Raw genomic sequence first — 20,464 nt, 5'->3', positions numbered from 1 at the left:
TTATTTAAAGTTTACTGCCAGATCTCACCATTTTCAGGGCACAATTTTTCCTTTATAATTAATAAGCAGTATATGGGATGATTCTTGGAGGCCATGTTGAAAGCTGTGTTCCTCAACAAGCTTATAGTCAATAGTTTTTAAAATCCAGTGATGAATCTTGCCTGAATGAGTTTTTGCATTGCTAATTTTTATCAGGTGTGATATTCTGACAGATTTCTTTTTCCTGTGTGTAGAATTTGATACAAGTACCAATGCTCATTCTCATGCTTAAGAAAGAAAACTTATAAGTAGTTATGCCTTCATAAAACAATTTAAAAATTATTTTTAGGGAAGCAGTTTATTAACAAAGATAATTATTCAAAATTACAAACTTTTAAGCTGCTGTTATATTCACAAGCTATAGGGACAGGCTTTGGCAACTGTGTGTCTTTCAAGATCCTCCTTTTAGAAAGAATTGTAAGGATAATTTCATGATGTAGAATATTATCTGTAAGAGGGAGCAGTTTTCTATTTTTTCTTATTTTGCTGAAATTTCTTTCACACTTTCATGACTACTTACTAAAAGGCTATTAGCATTGAGGAGAAAAAAATCGCTCCCGAGAAACTCAGAATTACAATAATGAAAAGAAAGAATCAAGAGAAGAATGAATCTCATTAACAGATGGGGGACATGGAGTATATAGGCAAATTCTGTAAGAAATTTACTGAATTTGAGTTGCTCTTTGCTCATTTGCTGTTTAAGGTTACGGTAGCATGAAGCATTTACAGCTTTATGAACACTTGAACCAAGTTACATGGCTGCCTTTCTAAAAATGTTTTAACTAATTGAAAGGAAAAACAGCCCTCTCCTTCTTATTTTTTTTTCCTAGCTGACAAAAACATTTCATTTTCTTAGTGACTTCAGAATATTCACCCCATAGTATTTTTAGTACAATACACCAGTTTGTACTCACTTTATTATTTTTCTTGATCAAGGGAATTTAAGGAATAGGTTTAAATACTGCTTACCTTTTTAGAAACTGTTTTAGGGTGTCTGGCCTACAGGTCCTTGACACTTGGCCCCAGTCTATTTTGCCAGTCTCATCTCTCCAATACCCATCTCTTACAAATCCATGCTTTTGGTACCCTACTGCTGCTGCTGCTGCTGCTGCTACTGCTAAGTCGCTTCAGTCGTGTCCGACTCTGTGCAACCCCATAGACAGTAGCCCACCAGGCTCCCCCATCCCTGGGATTCTCCAGGCAAGAACACTGGAGTGGGTTGCCATTTCCTTCTCCAATGCATGAAAGTGGAAAGTGAAAGTGAAGTCGCTCAGTCGTGTCCAACTCTTAGTGACCCCATGGACTACAGCTTACCAGGCTCCTCTGTCCATGGGATTCTCCAGGCAAGAGTACTGGAGTGAGTTGCCAGTGTCTTCTCCATTGGTACCCTAAGCTCTTGCCAACTTCTTACTACTCATTTTCACAGTGCCTTGTCTCTGAATGTACTTCGCTCTTCCTAAATGCCCTTCCTCACTTGTTCATGGCTGTTTATTCTTGAGGACTCCAGTCTCTGGCTTCCTGGTTTGCAGTAATAATTAGTTTTCTAAATAAATCTCTTCTTTAATAGTGCTTTATATCTTAAGTTGGACTATATATTCATTGGTTGAAGTAGTAAGGTAACATTAGGAGATAACTGTAAAATTTTGAGCATATTATAAGCATTCATTAGTATTAGTTGATTTTTCTTTTTTCCTTTTGGCTGCTTAGGTCAGACAACTAGATTCAGCATTGGAAATTTGTAAGGAAGAACTTGCCTTGCATTTGAACCAATTGGAAGGAAATAAAGAAAAGTTTGAAAAACAGCTAAAGAAGAAATCTGAGGAGGTAAGTAAATTAACATTTCATCACATGTAGCTTCCCAGGTGGCAGTGGTAAAGAATCCACCAATACAGGAGACGAAGGAGACCTGGGTTCAGTCCCTGGGTCGGGAAGATTCCCTGGAGCAGGAAATGCCAATCCACTCCAGCATTCTTGCCTGGAAAATTCCATGGACAGAGGAACCTGGTGGGCTGTAGTCATTGGGGTCGCAAAGAGAAGAGTCAGACATTACTGAGTGACTGAACATATACACATATAGCTAGGTTTTAGAAAATATTATTTGATTCATAGTCCATCCATTCTGTTAGTAACAGGTGATGTTATAAAGATATTATACGAAATCAGTGGATATTCCCCAATCCATGCTAGCTGAATAAATAAATGGCCCCAGAGCATATTGATAGAAAGCCAGCTGAAAAAAGTACATTTTGATTATCTAGAACACAAAGCTAATAAATACACCTCTGAGTTTTTGCCTCAGGCAAATATTCTTTTACAGATTTTGAAATAAATACATTTATGATTAAAATAGTAGTGACTTTGGGGTCCCAAATTATTTTGAAAATATTTTAATTTTGTATTAGCTTACTTTAAAAGGTGATAAAGTATGTATTCATAGGGAATTACATTGTCAACATGATAGAAGAAAATAAACACAAAATAGATGAAAATAAGCCTAAACTATTTCTTCATAAAGCATTTATTCAGTAAAATAAATCCTTTTATTAATAAATACCTTTATTGAAGATGAACTTAAGTTTTGTAAAGTTGGCATTGTGTCAGTAACTTTCCTAGCTTTTATTTTTTAGTAATAATTTGCTTTTAAAGTAAAGTGGAAGTTAAAGGGTGGTAGAGTGATATGCCAATATAAATTTGATAGATATAGGTTCATTTTTGTGAATTAATATTTGGGTTTCAACTAAATATTTTTGGTACTTCAGTTCAGTTCAGTTGCTCAGTCATGTCCGACTCTTTGTGACCCCATGAACTGCAGCACGCCAGGCCTCCAAGTCCATCACTAACCCCTGGAGTTCACCCAAACCCACGTTCATCGAGTCGGTGAGGCCATCCAGCCATCTCATTCTCTGTCATCCCTTTCTCCTCCTGCCCTCAATCTTTCCCAGCATCAGGGTCTTTTCAGATGAGTCAGCTCTTCACATCAGGTGGCCAAAGTATTGGAGTTTCAGCTTCAACATCAGTCCTTCCAATGAACACCCAGAACTGATCCCTTTAGGATGGACTGGTTGGATCTCCTTGCAGTCCAAGAGACTCTCAAGAGTCTTCTCCAACACCACAGTTCAAAAGCATCAATTCTTCAGCGCTCAGCTTTCTTTAGAGTCCAACTCTCACATCCATACATGACCACTGGAAAAACCATAGCCTTGACTAGATGGACCTTTGTTGGCAAAGTAATGTCTCTGCTTTTTAATATGCTGTCTAGGTTGGTCATAACTTTCCTCCCAAGGAGTAAGCGTCTTTTAATTTAATGGCTGTGATCACCATCTGCAGTGATTTTGGAGCCCAGAAAAATAAAGTCAGCTACTGTTTCCACTGTTTCCCCATCTACTTGCCATGAAGTGATGAGACCGGATGCCATGATCTTAGTTTTCTGAATGTTGAGCTTTAAGCCAACTTTTTCACTCTCCTCTTTCACTTTCATCAAGAGGCTCTTTAGTTCTTCTTCACTTTCTGCCATCAGGGTGGTGTCATCTGCATATGTGAGGTTATAGATATTTCTCCCGGCAATCTTGATTCCAGCTTGTGTTTCTTCCAGTCCAGTGTTTCTCATGATGTACTCTGCATATAAGTTAAATAAGCAAGGTGAAAATATACAGCCTTGATGTACTTCTTTCCTGATTGGGAACCAGTCTGTTGTTGCATGTCTGGTTCTAACTGTTGCTTCCTGACCTGCATATAGATTTCTCAATAGGCAGGTCAGGTGGTCTGGTATTCCCATCTCTTGAAGAAGTTTCCACAGTTTATTGTGATCCACACAGTCAGAGGCTTTGGCACAGTCAATAAAGCATAAATAGATGTTTTTCTGGAACTCTCTTGCTTTTTTGATGATCCAGCGGATGTTGGCAATTTGATCTCTGGTTCCTCTGCCTTTTCTAAAACCAGCTTGAACATCTGAAAATTCTCGGTTCACATGTTGCTGAAGTCTGGCTTGGAAAATTTTGAGCATTGCATTACTAGCATGTGAGATGAGTGCACTTGTGCGGTAGTTTGAGCATTCTTTGGCATTGCCTTTCTTTGGGATTGGAATGAAAACTGACCTTTTCCAGTCGTGTGGCCACTGCTGAGTTTTCCAAATTTGCTGGCATATTGAGTGCAGCACTTGCACAGCATCATCTTTCAGGATTTGAAAGAGCTCCACTGGAATTCCATCACCTCCACTAGCTTTGTTCATAGTGATGCTTTCTAAGGCCCACTTGACTTCACATTCCAGGATGTCTGGCTCTAGGTGAGTGATCACACCATCGTGATTATCTTGGTCGTGAAGATCTTTTTTGTACAGCTCTTCTGTGTATTCTTGCCACCTCTTCTTAATATCTTCTGCTTCTGTTAGGTCCATACCATTTCTGTCCTTTATCGAGCCCATCTTTGCATGAAATGTTCCCTTGGTATCTCTGATTTTCTTGAAGAGATCTCTAGTCTTTCCCATTCTGTTGTTTTCCTCTATTTCTTTGCATTGATCACTGAGGAAGGCTTTCTTATCTCTCCTTGCTATTCTTTGTAACTCTGCATTCAAATGGATATATCTTTCCTTTTCTCCTTTGCTTTTGGCTTCTCTTCTCTTCACAGCTATTTGTAAGGCCTCCTCAGACAGCCATTTTGCTTTTTTGCATTTCTTTTTCTTGGGGATGGTCTTGATTCCTGTCTCCTGTACAGTGTCACGAGCCTCCATCCATAGTTCATCAGGCACTCTGTCTATCAGATCTAGTCCCTTAAATCTATTTCTCACTTCCACTGTATAGTAATAAGGGATTTGATTTAGGTCATACCTGAATGGTCTAGTGGTTTTCTCCACTTTCTTCAATTTCAGTCTGAATTTGGCAATAAGGAGTTCGTGATCCGAGCCATAGTCAGCTCCCGGTCTTGTTTTTGCTGACTGTATAGAGCTTCTCCATCTTTGGCTGCAAAGAATATAGTCAGTCTGATTTCAATGTCAACCATCTGGTGATGTCCATGTGTAGAGTCTTCTCCTGTGTTGTTGGAAGAGGGTGTTTGCTATGACCAGTGTGTTCTCTTGACAGAACTCTATTAGCTTTTGCCCTGCTTCATTCTGTAGTCCAAGGCCAAATTTGCCTGTTACTCCATGTGTATCTTGACTTCCTACTTTTGCATTCCAGTCCCCTATAATGAAAAGGACATCTTTTTTGGGTGTTAGTTCTAGAAGGTATTGTAGGTCTTCATAGAACCATTCAACTTCAGCTTCTTCAGCGTTACTGGTCAGGGCGTAGATTTGGATTACCATGATATTGAATGGTTGGCCTTGGAAATGAACAGAGATCATTCTGTCATTTTTGAGATTGCATCCAAGTACTGCATTTCGGACTCTTCTGTTGACTATGATGGCTACTCCATTTCTTCTAAGGGATTCCTGCCCACAGTAGTAGATATAATGGTCATCTGAGTTAAATTCACCCATTCCAGTCCATCTTAGTTCACTGATTCCTAGAATGTTGATGTTCACTCTTGCCATCTCCTGTTTGACCACTTCCAATTTGCCTTGATTCATGGACCTAACATTCCAGGTTCCTATGCAATATTGGTCTTTACGGCATCGGACCCTGCTTCCATCACCAGTCCCTTTCACAACTGGGTGTTGTTTTTGCCTTGGCTCCATCCCTTAATTCTTTCTGGAGTTATTCCTCCACTGATCTCCAGTAGCATATTGGGCAACTACCTACCTGGGGAGTTCCTCTTTCAGTATCCTATCAATTTGCCTTTTCATACTGTTCATGGGATTCTCAAGGCAAGAATACTGAAGTGGTTTGCCATTTTCTTCTCCAGTGGACCACAGTCTGTCAGACCTTTCCACCATGACCCGGCCATCTTGGGTGGCCCAACATGGCATGGCTTAGTTTCATTGAGTTAGACAAGGCTGTGATCTGTGTGATCAGATAAGCTAGTTGTCTGTGATTTTAGTTTCAGTCTGTCTGCCCTCTGATCCCCTCTTACTTGAGTTTCTCTTACTTTGGACGTGGGGTTTCTCTTCACGGCTGCTCCAATACTTTGGTACTTCAGTATTTGTAATTGAAATTATTTTGCTAGTGGCTATGTTACTGAAATAAAATTTTTATTTGTCCTTATGTGGTATTAGTTTCTTAGTGTTTTGGTTAGGCCTTATCTTTTTTCTAATATTTTGTCTTCCTTTATTAACTGCTTCATTTTTTTCTTTGCATAAGAAAGTAAGTATAACAGGATGTTACAGTAAAGCAAAGAATAGTGTTTAAACTTATCTTGCAGGCAAGTCAGTTCTATATAAAATAAACTATAGCAGAGGTGTGATTTGTAGTTTTGTCAGGAGCCAACAGGAAAAACAAAACAGATGTTAATGATACATATTTACACTAATTAATTTTTTTCATACAGACAAAATTAAGATAGTTTAGCATTAAAAAGAATTATCATAATAATATTAGAAATTGCATAGTTGCCTGTTAGATCTAAAGTTCTCTAATTTTAGTAAAGAGTCATCATATAATGAAGTAGTTTGAAATTTAAGATCTTCTTGTTATAAACAAAGAATATTTGACTCAAGCTTTTAATGTTGCTGTTGAATGTTTGACTGCCAGATAATTAGAAAAAAGAACCAAATCAGAATTCTTCTCCACTATTTCTTAGGAGTTTAAAACTGCTTTCTTCTGGATTGGTATTTGTTAGAAAGATTGTTTGCCTCAAAGGAATGGGTTTAATTTCCTTCATTTAAAAAGTTATTACATAGGCAACAATAAGAAATCTGTTAAAGAAGATTTGCCTACAGTTCACTCTAATACTAATACTTTTCACTTTTCTATTTGCCTGAGTGTTTTTCTTGTTAATGAAATGGGGTTCTTTTTTTTCCCACCTTATTTTGTAAAATTTTATATTTGGTATTGCCCTTTAAATTAGGATTTTAAATGGTTGCATCTTTCAAAATCTGATTTATATATCATTTATTTAAACTTTCCCCTTACTTTAGGGAACAGGTGACAAATATTATAAAATACGTATTAAGTTATGCTGTATTATTTATACAATTTTAAAATGGTTTCTTTTGGCACTTTGTAGGATTTAGATTATTGGACAAAGGGCCTTTTTTTTCCCCCCTTCTTAATAGGTTCTTCCAGATAACTCTAAAGGTATCAGATGTTAGTGATACTTTTTTGCTTTAAAGCAATTTTGGGGACCAACATATTAAAGTCCTAAATATTTGGAATGAATGAGTTTAGTTTCTTAGATAGTTATTCCTTTATGTGTTTTTTTGGAGCAAGAATATTCAAGAGTGCTTTGCTGGAGTATTATTTTACAAACAGTGGCAATGATAGCAACAATAATATACTAAATAGCACCTATCATTTATGCAGTGTTTTCATGGCTATGGCTTATTATCAGTAGGGATAAAAGACAACATCAGATGCAATGTGAAGGAATCTATGGCTTCCTGTGTTCTCTTCCTTGTTCTGAGAGAAGTCACATAGAATATGCTTCTTTCTATAGAAGTGAAATGCAGTAACATGTATGCAGTATGTCTGCCCAAGGAAGCCTGCTTATGACTCTTTTTATTAGGGAGCTGGTCACATAAGAACAGCCATAGGTATGAAAATTCCAAGTTCCCAGAAGGAAAGCATGATTTGGTGTCCTAGCCAGGGAAAAGAATCTTATCACTTAGGGAATGTTTCAAAAGCCACATTCTCAGACATCAGCCAAGAATCAACCCTATTAATAGGTTGATGAAGAAGCAATTGCAGTTTCAGACTGTGAATTTAAATCATTATAACTAGGCTCAAACACATCTTTAATAATCAAAATAGAAACCATTACAATCAACACATTTTTGTTAACAAGAAATAAGTTTGTTTATTCCTGTAGCATAAAAATCTGCTTCAGGATTCTGAAAACTCTAAGACAGCATTTCCTGCCTCTTGCTGGTTATGGAAGTATTTTCCCTGCAAAAAGTTGTTGAGATGCTTGAAGTGGTAGTCGGTTGATGAGTAATTAGGTGACTATGGCAGGTGAGGCAAAAGTTCATATCCCAATTCACTGGGCGTTGTCTTGCAAAAGAATTGGGCCCATTCTGTTGACCAATGCCTGGTGCAGCTGTTGCAGTTTTTGGTGCATCTCATTGATTTGCTGAGCATACTTCTCAGATGTAATAGTTTTGCCATGATTCATAAAGCTGTATTGAATCAAAGGGCAGCAGACCACCAAACAGTGATCATGACACTTTTTGATGCATGTTTGGCTTTGGGATATGTTTTATCTTTTTCTTGGTTCAACTGGTTGTTGCCAGTTGTGGCATAAAGTCCACTTTTGGTCACATGTCACGATTCATTCAAGAAATAGTTCATTGTTGTTGTGCAGAATAAAAGAAGATGACACTGCAAAACTCCAATTTTTTTTTATTTTTGGTCAGCTCATGAGGCAACAATTATAGAGATTTTTCACCTTTCCAGTTTGCTTCAAATGCCAAATGACTGTAGAATGGTCGATGAGTTCTTGGGGAGCTTCACGTATAGTTGGAAGAGGTTTAGCTTCAATGATCCTCTCAACTGGTTTTTGTCAACTTCTGATGGCCAGCCACTGCATTCCTCATCTTCAAAACTCTCGTCTCCTTTGCAAAACTTCTTGAAATATCACTGCACTGTATGTTCATTAGCAAAATGCGTTTTGATGTTGTGAGTTGTCTCTGCTGCTTTGCGACCCATTTTGAACTCAAACAAGAAACGCTCAAATTTGCTTTTTTGTCTAACATCATTTCTAGTCTAAAATAAATATAAAATACATGGCAACTAATAAGTCATTAGCAAAAATCATAAGCCAAGAAATGTACATTAAAATGATGTATAACATAACCACATTTATTTAAGAATGTATTCCAATATCAAACAGCAAAGTTCAATAGTGCAAAACTGCAATTACTTTTGCACCAACCCAGTAATATATCTTCATCAGAAACATGAGCCCTGCCCTTCCACATAATAAATTATAGCAATGAATACAATTGTCCCATATGACAAATGAGGATAATTATCTAATGAGGTAGACACCATTGACATTTTTTTGCTTTTATTTGAAATTATAATGAGAAATTTATATATTTGTTAGGTATATTGTTTACAGAAAGAGCTGAAGATTAAAAATCACAGTCTTCAAGAAACTGCTGAGCAAAATGTTATTCTGCAGCATACTCTTCAACAACAACAGCAGATGTTACAACAAGAGACAATTAGAAATGGAGAGCTAGAAGACATTCAAACTAAACTTGAAAAACAGGTATATTTTATTGGTCAAAATGGAGTTATGATATAGAAAGTTTTTAAATTGAGAATAGATTTATTTTGTTAGTTATATAAATTGCTGTTTAAACCTCACAGATACCATATTGAGTTATTACTCCAAAGAAAGAGTCCTGGGACATTTTATAGTAGAATCTAATCTTCTTTCATTCATTCCCAAGTTCATCTGAATTATTCTGACAGATATTATGCATTTTTTGATTTGTTTTTTTTCTTATCAAACTTAACAGAAGAGTATAAATTAAAAAAAGGATAGTTCTCTGTAATCTCACTACACCTCACCTTTTTATCCTTTGAATGACTTTTTAATCTATATATTCTGAACTTATCCTCAGCCTCCAGTAGCACTAAGGAATTTTCTCTCTGTATATTCAAAGAGATCAGGCAGGTATTCTATATTTTCTTATTTAGAGACATCTGTCCTGTGGCTCTCCATCCTTTTTGCTCAAGTCTAGACCTACTGTTTGCTGTGCCTGATGCACAGCTTCATCCTGAAGCATTTCTTCATCTCATTGGTGTTTGATTTCTACTTTATAAATTCCTTGTTGTTGACTCTAGTATTTATGAGATTGATTTGTAATTCTTGTTCTTTCTGAAATTCATTTTATTTCTGTAATTGTCTTATGGTTTTCTTCTGTTTTTTTTTTTTTTTTTTTTCTTAAGTCTATCAGTACATTTGTATTTTTGGTTTAATGATTTTATTTCTTTGTGCTATTTAAGAGATTTTTTTTTTGTCTTTTCTGATTTCTTTGAGGGTATAAAGAAGTTTATGTCTAAAAATTCCTTCAGAACTTGGGATAAATTTTCTAGTATATATTTTTTCTACTTTTTATTCATGTTCCACTATGTACAGATTTTGTGTTGGATTTATTCAGATTTTTACTTATCTTTAGATTTTTTTGCAAATCATTGTGCCATTTAATCAAGCACAGAGTGGGTAGAATTTTCCATGGTTCCCTTCCCTTTTTACCTGGTTACTATTTTAATTTTATACTTGAAACTTGAGTTGGGAGGTGTGGTTATTAATGACTTATAGTCTGTACTGAGTTCTTAAATGAGAGATTTTTAAAGAGCAGGGAGGATATTAAAGTCATTAGCAAGATACTAATTTTTGAGATCAAAGTGGCTGAGGTTAACTAGGGAGAGAATATAGAATGAGGGGTGAGATGATTGACTTCAACAGAGCTCTGAAGAATGCAGTCATGGAAGCCAAAGTATTTCATGAAATGAGAGATGTTGGTGTCATGGGCTATTCCAATCAGTGTCAAGTAGTGTCAAGTAAATTGAGGGTTGAGTAATGTCCATTGGAATTAGCTGCATGGAAGCCTTTGACATAGTGTAGTTTCTGTAGAGTGGCCAGATTTCTATGGGTTGAGGAATGAATGAGAAGAAAGAAAAATACTACAAAAAGCATAGAAAAAAATCTGAGAATTTGAGCTACAGAGAGAAGAAAAGAAGTGGTAGTTGGAGGTGGTATGGAGGAAAGGTTTTTATGATGGGAAGGTCTTAGACATGTGTAAATGCTAATATAAAGAAACCAGAAGAAAGATATTGAAGATACAGCAGAGAGTAGAGATGGTCAATAGTTTGAGGTTCCTGAGAAAGTGGACAGGAATTGAATCCAGAACACCTGTGAAGTAGTTTGACTTATATAGGGGGAAGAATACTTCCTTCAGTGTAGTAACAGAAGGAAGAATGAATAGGAGCAAATGCAAGTGGCAGTGTTTGAGGGCAGATGGGAATCTAGGAATCCTTCACTGTATGACCCAATTCGTGAAGAAGGAGAGGAACATAGTTTGACAAGAGAATAAAGAACGTTTCACATGAGGATAATGAAAAGAGGAACATTTATCATTATTTTGTCCAATTATTTTAAGTCCTATTTTAGTGTTATGATGTGGTCACATCTATAAATATGCATAATATATAAATGAAATATCTTATTAAAAATTAAATTTTGCTCTCATATTTCCAAAACACAATTTTTTGGTCTTTACTTTGAAATTAAATGATAAGCTAGGTTACAAATTTATATAAATATTTTTCTTCTGAGGAATATTGGACTGTGTTTGAATTTAAAATATTTACTAAAAATTGCTTTCCAAGGTATCAAAACTGGAACAAGAGCTTCAGAAACAAAGGGAAAGTTCAGCTGAAAAGTTGAGGAAAATGGAGGAGAAATGTGAAGCAGCTACATATGAAGCAGATTTGAAAAGACAAAAAATTATTGAGCTTACTGGTACTACCAGGTAAAATGATCATGTTAGTTTTTGTCTTCCTTTTTTACCATCAGTCATATTTGAGTTTCAAAATAAGAATGTTGAGTGAAGCATTTGCTTGAGAAATTAATTTCTCCACGATCTATATTCCTATAGTATTCCTATACCTCCCTTTTATCCTTCATTATGCCTTTTTTTATTATAGTTTAATATCCTTTACCCTCCTACTATATTGTAAGTTCCTTAAGGCCAAGATAATATGTGGTTTATTTTAAGGTTTCTCCCACAACAATTAGCATGGTTCCTTGTACCTCATATCTTAATCCTAATGGGGATGCTAGAGAAAAACCTGAAGGTTAAAACAGAACCACAGGGCTTTATCTGAAGCCTTTGAGGTGAAATGCATCTGAGTTCAATTTTTCAGATTTCAGAGGGAAAGTGATGTATCAATATACATATTATGTGCGCTAAGTCGCTTCAGTGTGTCTGACTGTTTGTGACCCCATGGACTGTAGGCCACCAGGCTCCTCTGTTCGTGTGATTCTCCAGGCAAGAAGCCTGGATTGGGTTGCCATTTCCTTCTGCAGGGGATCTTCCTGATCAGAGATTGAACCTACGTCTCTTATGTCTCCTGCATTGGCAGGCAGGTTCTTTACCACTAACTCAGCAACTGTTGTATTAAATCACATTGTGAATAATGTTAAAAGTGGCAGGGAAAGATGATAGAAAATTTTCATGGATTCTAATTGTTTATAGGGAGGAAATAACTTAATAAAAGAAAGTTTACTTCTATTGATTGAACATTAAAATCACCTGAGGAGCTTTAAAAAGTACTGATGCTTAGGTTCCACCTCTAAAGATCCTGATTTAATATAGCTGCACTGGGCTAAGACATCAAAAAAAAAAAAAAAAAAAAAGAAGGGAATTAAGAGCTGAAAGCTATACCTAGCTTCCCCAGATTGCTTCTGTTTTGTCGACAAGAGCTGACATAGTATTTTACTCTTACTTAGCCCACCATTCTACCAACAGGAGTAGGAGTTAACTTATACATTTGAACCACAACATCCTCAGACTCCCTCTCCCCTTCTGACAAAAATAAAGATAAGACCTTTGTGCTTTGAGTAGCAACTTGCTTCCCCAGATATCCTCAACTCTCTCAAGGGGGTCAAAAAGATATCCTCAGTTTAAGACCACAGTTCTTCAAACTTTTCTTCCATCAATAGTTATGTATCCACTAATGCAGCCTTACCACCATTGTGTACCTTAATTCCACAAAGAGTATTCAGCCTTATAACTTTACTTTTGCTTATTTCAGACAACACAAGAAGCAACAGATTAGCATTAGAATTACCCTAATCTCTCATACCAAGTCCCCAAAACCTCATGTGTTTTCTTTCCTTTTCTCACTCTGTCTGTACTTCTGACAGATTTTCACTTCATCCTCTGGGATTCACAGTCCATCCTGAGAGACATCCCTTATATTCTCTATCTCTTCTTTTCTCTTGCTATAACAGAAGTATGACTCTCCACTGAGGGCTTTGCTTCTTCCCCTGCAGCCTTCTAAAGTAAAAACTTTCCCCCATAGTTCTTGTACCAAAAAATTGAGATGTGGAATAGTATAACATAACCATGAACCTCATGTTATCAGATCATATTCTTCACTGTTGCTGACACCAGCAGATCACCTGACTTACTAAAGCTGAATCCAACACTAGTTCTGTCTTTATTCTTGGGGATTTCAATATACATCTATCTAGCTGATCCTCATCCACTCACGCACATGGTTTACAGTAGATTTTATCATTTCTGATACCTCCATTATTTCAACATAATCTGAATACTGTTCCTCTACATGTATATTATTACCTCATTCCCTTTAATACCCCAAATTCAACAATTCTTTGATGTAACTAGGACCTCTGAGCCTTCAAATCTACCACTTTCTCATTCTCTAATGCCCTTTCTCCTCTCTTTACCTACCTTAAATTCTACTCATTAAAATCACTGATTGACATATGGCTGTTCCCTTACCTTTGTCTTACTTTGTGGTACTCAGAACTAAAAATCCAACTCAGAATAATCTTACATCTTTACAGAGGCTGGAGAAAAATATAACTACAGTGACCAGTCTTACTTTAAACCCATAATTTCAAAACCTTAAGCATTTTCTTAATGCTCTCTGACAGTCACAATATTACTCACTCTTGTAAGGGGGACCCTCTTACACCTTTGTGTTTTCTTTCATAATTCCAACAACCTCTCCCCAGTCTTTCCTCTCACTTATGATCTTGCTTTTGTTTCACTAATAAAATTGAAATAATTGCTGCTTTGTTTTCTTACACCCATCCTTTGATTTCTAGACAAAAACTTTTCATAATTATAGCTGAAAGGTGCATTCAATTCCTATAAGTTCTAATTACTGGTAGGAAACTTATGAACTAAATGAATAAATTTCACAAGAAAGATATATTCTAGTTCCAAGACCTTCTCTTTAGGAAGCAGGATTTTTCTCTATTCCAACTATTGGCTTCTTTCATTTCTGAAACTATAATTTATAAAACTGTTTTTCTCTCCCCAGAGCTATTAGTGTTAAAATACATCTATTATACAGCTCATTGGATCTGTTTTAAAATTAAAATATCTCTAGATAGAAAACTAATTCATTGAGTACCTTCTGTGTGCCAGGCAATGTACTAAGTAAACACATCATTTAGTTGTGTTTAGTGGTGTGTAATTGGTGCAGAATTACAGTCTATTAATTATTTGCTTTATTTTTTTTTGTTTGTTTCTAATTAGGCAAGTAAAACTCGAGATGGATCAATACCGAGAAGAGCTATCTAAAATGGAAAAAGAAATAATGCACCTAAAACGAGATGGAGAAAATAAAGCAATGCATCTCTCTCAGTTAGACATGATTTTAGAACAGACAAAGACAGAACTAGATAAGAAAACAAATGCTGGTAAGCAACAGGGTAGCTCAGCTTAGCTGCCTACAATTGTATATGTAAAGAAATGGAATAAAGTGAGAATCTGAGATGAGGGAAAAGGATAATCATTGGTATCCTGTCTCTTACTCTGATAGATGAATAAAATTGGGTATTCTTAGTTATTATTTACAAAGTTCTGAGTAACAAGTAACTTATATATAATTCTAAAATTATTCTCTGCTTTTAACAGTGAAGGATTTAGAAAAGTTACAGCACCACACTGAAACTGAGCTAACAGAAGCCTTGCAGAAACGGGAAGCACTAGAGACTGAACTGCAAAATGCTCATGGAGAATTAAAAAGTACTCTAAGACAACTCCAAGAATTGAGAGATGTTCTGCAGAAGGCTCAATTATCATTAGAGGAAAAATATACTACAATAAAGGATCTCACAGCTGAACTTAGGTGAGTTAAATTCTAAGAAAGGATATCACAATAACAGGTATTTCTCTTTATTACCTTTAGTCCTTTGGTCATATTATAGACTTTGTTGTTGAATTCTGGATGTCCAAACTTCTCAGCTGCCTTTCGCTCACTGTTGTTCATTCTAGACATTACGTCCAATGCTCCATCTCACCATACTCCATCTCACTAATTCAGCTATTGCTGTTGACTGATGCTTGCATCCCTGGTCTTTGGACCATTTTACTTTGGCCCTCTTCTGTATCCCATGGTGGTAAAAAATGATTGGGCCAGCATACAGCAGTGGTTAATAGCAAAGTAATATTAACATGTGCCATGGCTATGCCAAGTACTTCATATATGATCTCATTTCTTTACAACAAGCAAATATAAGTTCCACATTATCACCTTTTTACATGTGGGAAAACTGAGAAAATTAAGTAAAATGCCAAAAGTCAGATAGTGAAACACAAGTCTAAGTCTAATATCATGGTTCTTAAATTAGCAGCAATAGCATAAAGTACTGTTCCAGGACACATATATGGTGAGTAGGGGTGGAGAGCCAGACTAGAGCCCAATTGTGGGAAATAAATTCCGAAAAGGAAAACAGAACAGGGTGTGAAATGTGTAATGAAAGAACAGGATAGAGAGTAGCAAGGTGATCCACAAACTTAGATGTTGTGTCCTTTGATTCAGTGCAGCACCCCTTCCCTTTTCTACTCACAAACTTATTCTTAGTAAGTTTCATGTAGCTTTAAATATCAGTACAATGTAACAGAGACTTCTAAACACATATCTCTAGTAATGACCTCATCTCCAAACTCCAGACTCCTACCTAATGACTTACTTGCTATCTCCACTTAAGTATTTTAAAGAGGCATCTTAAACTTGACTAAAACAATTCATTTTTAAAATTCATAACCCTGTACTTCCTCTAACTCATTATTATGCATTGGCTTAAATCAGAAATCTATCTATAAGGTTACTTTTATCTCTTTCCCTCCCCTTTTTCATCCAGTCTATTAGCAACTTGCCTGCAAAGTCACTTCAGTTGTGTCTGACTCTTTGCAATCCCATGAACCCAGGCTTCTCTATCCATGGAATTTCCCAGCAAGAATACTGGAGTGAGTTGCCAGACCCTCCTCCCAGGGATCTTCCCTACCCAGGGATCAAACCCATGTCTCTTATGTCTCCTGCATTGGCAGTCAGGTTCTTTACCACTAGTGCCACCTAGGAAGCCCAATTAGCAAGTTATATCAACTTTATTTCCAAAACATATTCTCAAATCTGTTGATTTCTTGGCCTTTTTTCTGCTACTTAGCCCAGGCCATCATCATCTCCCACCTGGTCTGTTGCTGAGGCTTCCTAACTGGTCTGCCAGATTAAATTCTTGAGCTTCCTCACAATTCATTCACCACAGGATGGATTTAAGTTTATGATTTAAAACATAAGTCAGATCATATTGCTTTCCTACTTGAACTTTCTCATGACTTCCCAAAAGATTCAGAGTAATACCCAAGCTCCTTCAGAAATATAAATCAAAACCACGATGAGATACCACTTCACACCCGCTAAGGTGGCTGTAATAAAAACAAAACAAAACACCCAAATAGAACATAACAGATGAGAAATTTTAAAAGTTCTAGCCTCTGTGGAAAACAGTTTGGCAGTTCATCAGTGAGTTAAACATAGTATTAACCTTGTAACTCAGTAATTGCACTGTTAGGTTTAAGTACCCAAAAGAATTGAAAAGAGGTATTCAAACAAAAATTGTGCTCAAATGTTTGTAGCACCTCTAGTCCCAATAGCCACAAAGTGGAAACGACCCAGATGGATACTGATAGCTGTGAATGGATAAACCAGTGTGAAAAGGAATAGAGTACTGACACATGCTGCAACACAGATAAACCTTACAAATATGCTAAATGAAAGAAACCACATACATGTTGCATAATTCCATTTATATGAAATATCCAGAATTGGCAAATCCACAGAGATAGAAAGCAGATTAATTGTTGTCTGGGACTGGGGGAAGGGAGAATGGAAGAAAACTGCCGATATGGGTATGGGGTTTCTATTCAGAGTGATGAAAAAGTACTGGAAATAGTGATGATGGTTACACAAACATTGTGAATGTATTCAGTGTAACTGCACTGTATGCTTTAAAGTAGTTAAAATGGTAAATCTTATGTGTATTTTACCACAGTTGAAAAAAAAAATCCAAGCTCCTTTTCCTAGAATACAAAGTCCTGCATAACAAAGTTTCTGCCTGTTTCTCTGGCCTCATTCTATATTGTTCTCCTTGCTGCTGACCTTTTTATTCTACTTAAAGCTTACGAAGTTTTTTCCCACCTTAGGACTTTTGCCATAGCTGTTTCTTTGGCCTGAAATAGCCTGAAATAATTGTTGTGTGGCCAGTTTCTTCATACCCTTCACATTACCGCAGAGGGCCCTCCTTCCCTGACCACCTATTCTGAAATAGTCTCCCAGTCACTGTCTCATCATTGTATTTAATGGTCTGACATAGCACTTTATATTTTTCTTGTTGAATTATTATTTATAGTCCATCTCTTCTGGAGCTAGTAGAATGTAAACTCCATGTGTTGAAGGACAAATATCCTGTTGACTGTTAAATCTATAGTCATAGAACCTTGACATTTAGGAAACATCCAGTAAATATTTACTAAATAAATAAGGGAATGGATGGATGAGAGAAGTAAAAACAAAATCTTAAAATTCTGGCTAGTAGCTGAATTTTAGAAGCACAGCTATTCTTATAGACAGCAATTAGAGTTATCTTTAGAATTCATTTTATATTACTTTTAGAATATTAGTCTTGTATTAACTCTTCAGGCTTTTAGGGGAATAGTAAACAGCTCATTAAAGAAGTTCAGAACCTGCTTTTTAAATTCAGTACCTTTATTATATTGTTTCATATTTAAGACTAGAAAATCATATGATGATTCAAGATCAACAACATTTTCATCCTTTGTCATATCAGAACTTAGAGTTCAGAATTAAAATTCTCTGATCACAAGCTTCAAAGTGGTATAAATCTTGAAGTTATGACATTTTAAGTTTTTTTATAATATAAAATTATCCTTAAATTAGTGTTTTAAGAGGGCTAGAATTTTTTTTAAAACATTTAAAATATTTATGTAGTAGATTTCACTACTTCACTAAATATAAGGTGTCATTTTGAGTAAAATTCCTGTAAGAAATACAGGGGTCATTTACTAAACTGTGGATATCAAGGACATCAGCCATGAGACAAATGCCTCGTTCAATTATAGTGAACTCATAGCTGTTATATATAAAAGACTTTCAAACACTCCTTTGATCTATAGATTAAAATATAGATATATTTTAAAAATTCTTATACTGATTCAATCCTATTTCTTGGGAGTGCTTTTAGCATTTAGCTTAAATTGTCTGCAGAAGTAGAATTTAAGTTAACTTGTACCTTTTTAGAACATGATATTAAAGTAATTGTATTGATATCAGTTGTTTTCTTTATGCATTATTCCTTTAATTTGAAGTCTCTCAATCTGAAATAATTGAATGTATCCTGTCACTTAACTTACAGGAAGGGTAACCCAATTGATTTGATTTTTTAAAACTATAATATTCCTACTTACCTGCTTAGGTCTTTTTCACTTTGATAAATTGCAGGGAATGCAAGATGGAGATTGAAGACAAAAAGCAAGAACTTCTTGAAATGGATCAGGCACTTAAGGAGAGAAATTGGGAGCTAAAGCAAAGAGCAGCTCAAGTTGGTTTTCTTAACTATATTTTAATGAAATTTTCTGTTAAAATACAATCACTTGAGGTTTCAGAGGTCCCCTCATTTTGGTAAAATAGTAGTTTTTATAGCTATTTCTTTTTTCTGTGCACATAGTATTTTTAAATTAGAAATATGTCATCTCTCTCTTTTTTTTGTTTTGCTATTTTTACAGCAGGTGGATTTTGGGGAGTGAAGGTTAGCTTAGAGTCTGAACCTTTTGATCTCTTATACTACTGTATATCAGAAGAAAATGTGATTAAAGGAGTTACTTGCTCAACTAGTATTTATTGAAGGAATGGAAATATCCAGAAGACATTTTTAGCAGCATCTTTTTAAATATTTTATTTATTTATTTTTGGCTGCACTGGTTCTTCATTGCTTTGCATGGGTTTTCTCTAGTTGTGGTGAATGGGGCTACTCTCTAGTTGTGATACACGGGTTTTCTCATTGCAGCGGTTTCTCTTGTTGTGGAGCACAGGCTCTAAGGAGTGTGGGCTTGAGTAGTTTTGGCTCGTGGGCTCGGGAGCTCTGGCTCAGTAATTGTGGCACATGGGCTTAGTTGTCCCGTGGCATGTGGAATTGGATTGAACCCGTGTCACCTGCATTGCTAGACTGATTCTTAGCCACTGGACCACCAGGGAAGCTCTGCAGCATCTTTTTAAAAAGACTTTTATTTTTTAGAGCAGATTTAGGTTCACAGCAAAATTGAACAACAGGTATAGAGATTTCCTACATACCCACCCTGCCCCATAGAAGGCGCAACCTTCCCCCATTATCAACATTTCCTTCCAGAATGGTATATTTGTTAAAGCTGATGAACGTACATTGACATTTCATAATCACCCAAAATCCATAGTTTATATTATCATTCACTCTTGTGTTATTCATTCTATGAGGTTGGACAGGAATCCATCATTGTGGTATCATTCAGAATATCTTCAGTGCCTTAAAAATCCTCTGTATACCACTTACTCATCCCTCTGTCTCTTCCCCCAACCATGGTAACCAGTGATCTTTTTGCTGTCTGTAGTTTTGCCTTTTCCAGAATGTTATACAGTTGTTGTTGATTGTGTTCAGTCATTAAGTAGTGTCCAACTCCTTGTGACTCAATGTACTACAGCACGCCAGGCTTCCCTGTCCTTCACTATCTCCCAGAGGTTGTTCAAACTCATGTCCATTGAGTCAGTGATGCCATCCAGCCATCTTATCCTCTGTCACTTGCTTCTTCTCCTGCGCTCCGTCTTTCCCAGCATCAGGGTCTTTTCCAATGAGTGGACTCTTCTCATCAGGTGGCCAAAGTATTGGAGCTTCAGCATCAGTCCTTCCAATAAATATTCAGAGTTGATTGCCTTTAGGATTGACTGGTTTGATCTCCTTGCTGTCCAAGGGACTCTCAAGAGTCTTCTCCAGCACCACAATTTGAAAGCATCAGTTCTTCAGCACTTAGCCTTTTTTATTGTCCAACACCCTCCATACATGACTACTGGAAATATAACAACTTTGACTATACACACCTTTGTCAGCAAAGTGATGTCTCTCCTTTTTAACATGCTGTCTGGGTTTGTCATAGCTTTTCCTCTAAGGAGCAAATGTCTTTTAATTTTGTGGCTGCAGTCACTGTCCACAGTGATTTTGGAGCCCTAAAAAATAAAATCTGTCACTGTTTCCACTTTTTCCCCATCTTTTTGCCCTGAAGTGATGGGACCAGATA

The 20,464-nt window shown here is 36.3% G+C and overlaps 1 protein-coding gene across 18 annotated transcripts in view; it reads left to right on the top strand.

Moving 5' to 3' along the window:
- Window positions 1-20,464, top strand: part of CCDC18 (coiled-coil domain containing 18) — a 112,264-nt gene that overhangs the window by 60,821 nt on the left and 30,979 nt on the right. For all 18 annotated transcript variants that reach the window (XM_045166087.1, XM_045166091.1, XM_045166090.1 and 15 more), the window contains 6 exons: window positions 1,747-1,863; window positions 9,172-9,339; window positions 11,469-11,611; window positions 14,378-14,541; window positions 14,759-14,972; window positions 18,642-18,741. In XM_045166087.1, the coding sequence (XP_045022022.1) occupies window positions 1,747-1,863; window positions 9,172-9,339; window positions 11,469-11,611; window positions 14,378-14,541; window positions 14,759-14,972; window positions 18,642-18,741 (906 nt within the window). The remainder of the gene's footprint in view (window positions 1-1,746; window positions 1,864-9,171; window positions 9,340-11,468; window positions 11,612-14,377; window positions 14,542-14,758; window positions 14,973-18,641; window positions 18,742-20,464) is intronic.

This window comes from Bubalus bubalis, chromosome 6 (genome assembly GCF_019923935.1).
Source record: "Bubalus bubalis isolate 160015118507 breed Murrah chromosome 6, NDDB_SH_1, whole genome shotgun sequence".
Lineage (NCBI taxonomy): Eukaryota > Metazoa > Chordata > Mammalia > Artiodactyla > Bovidae > Bubalus > Bubalus bubalis.
Note: the sequence above shows the minus strand (reverse complement) of the source record. Positions and strands in the feature narration are given on the sequence as shown.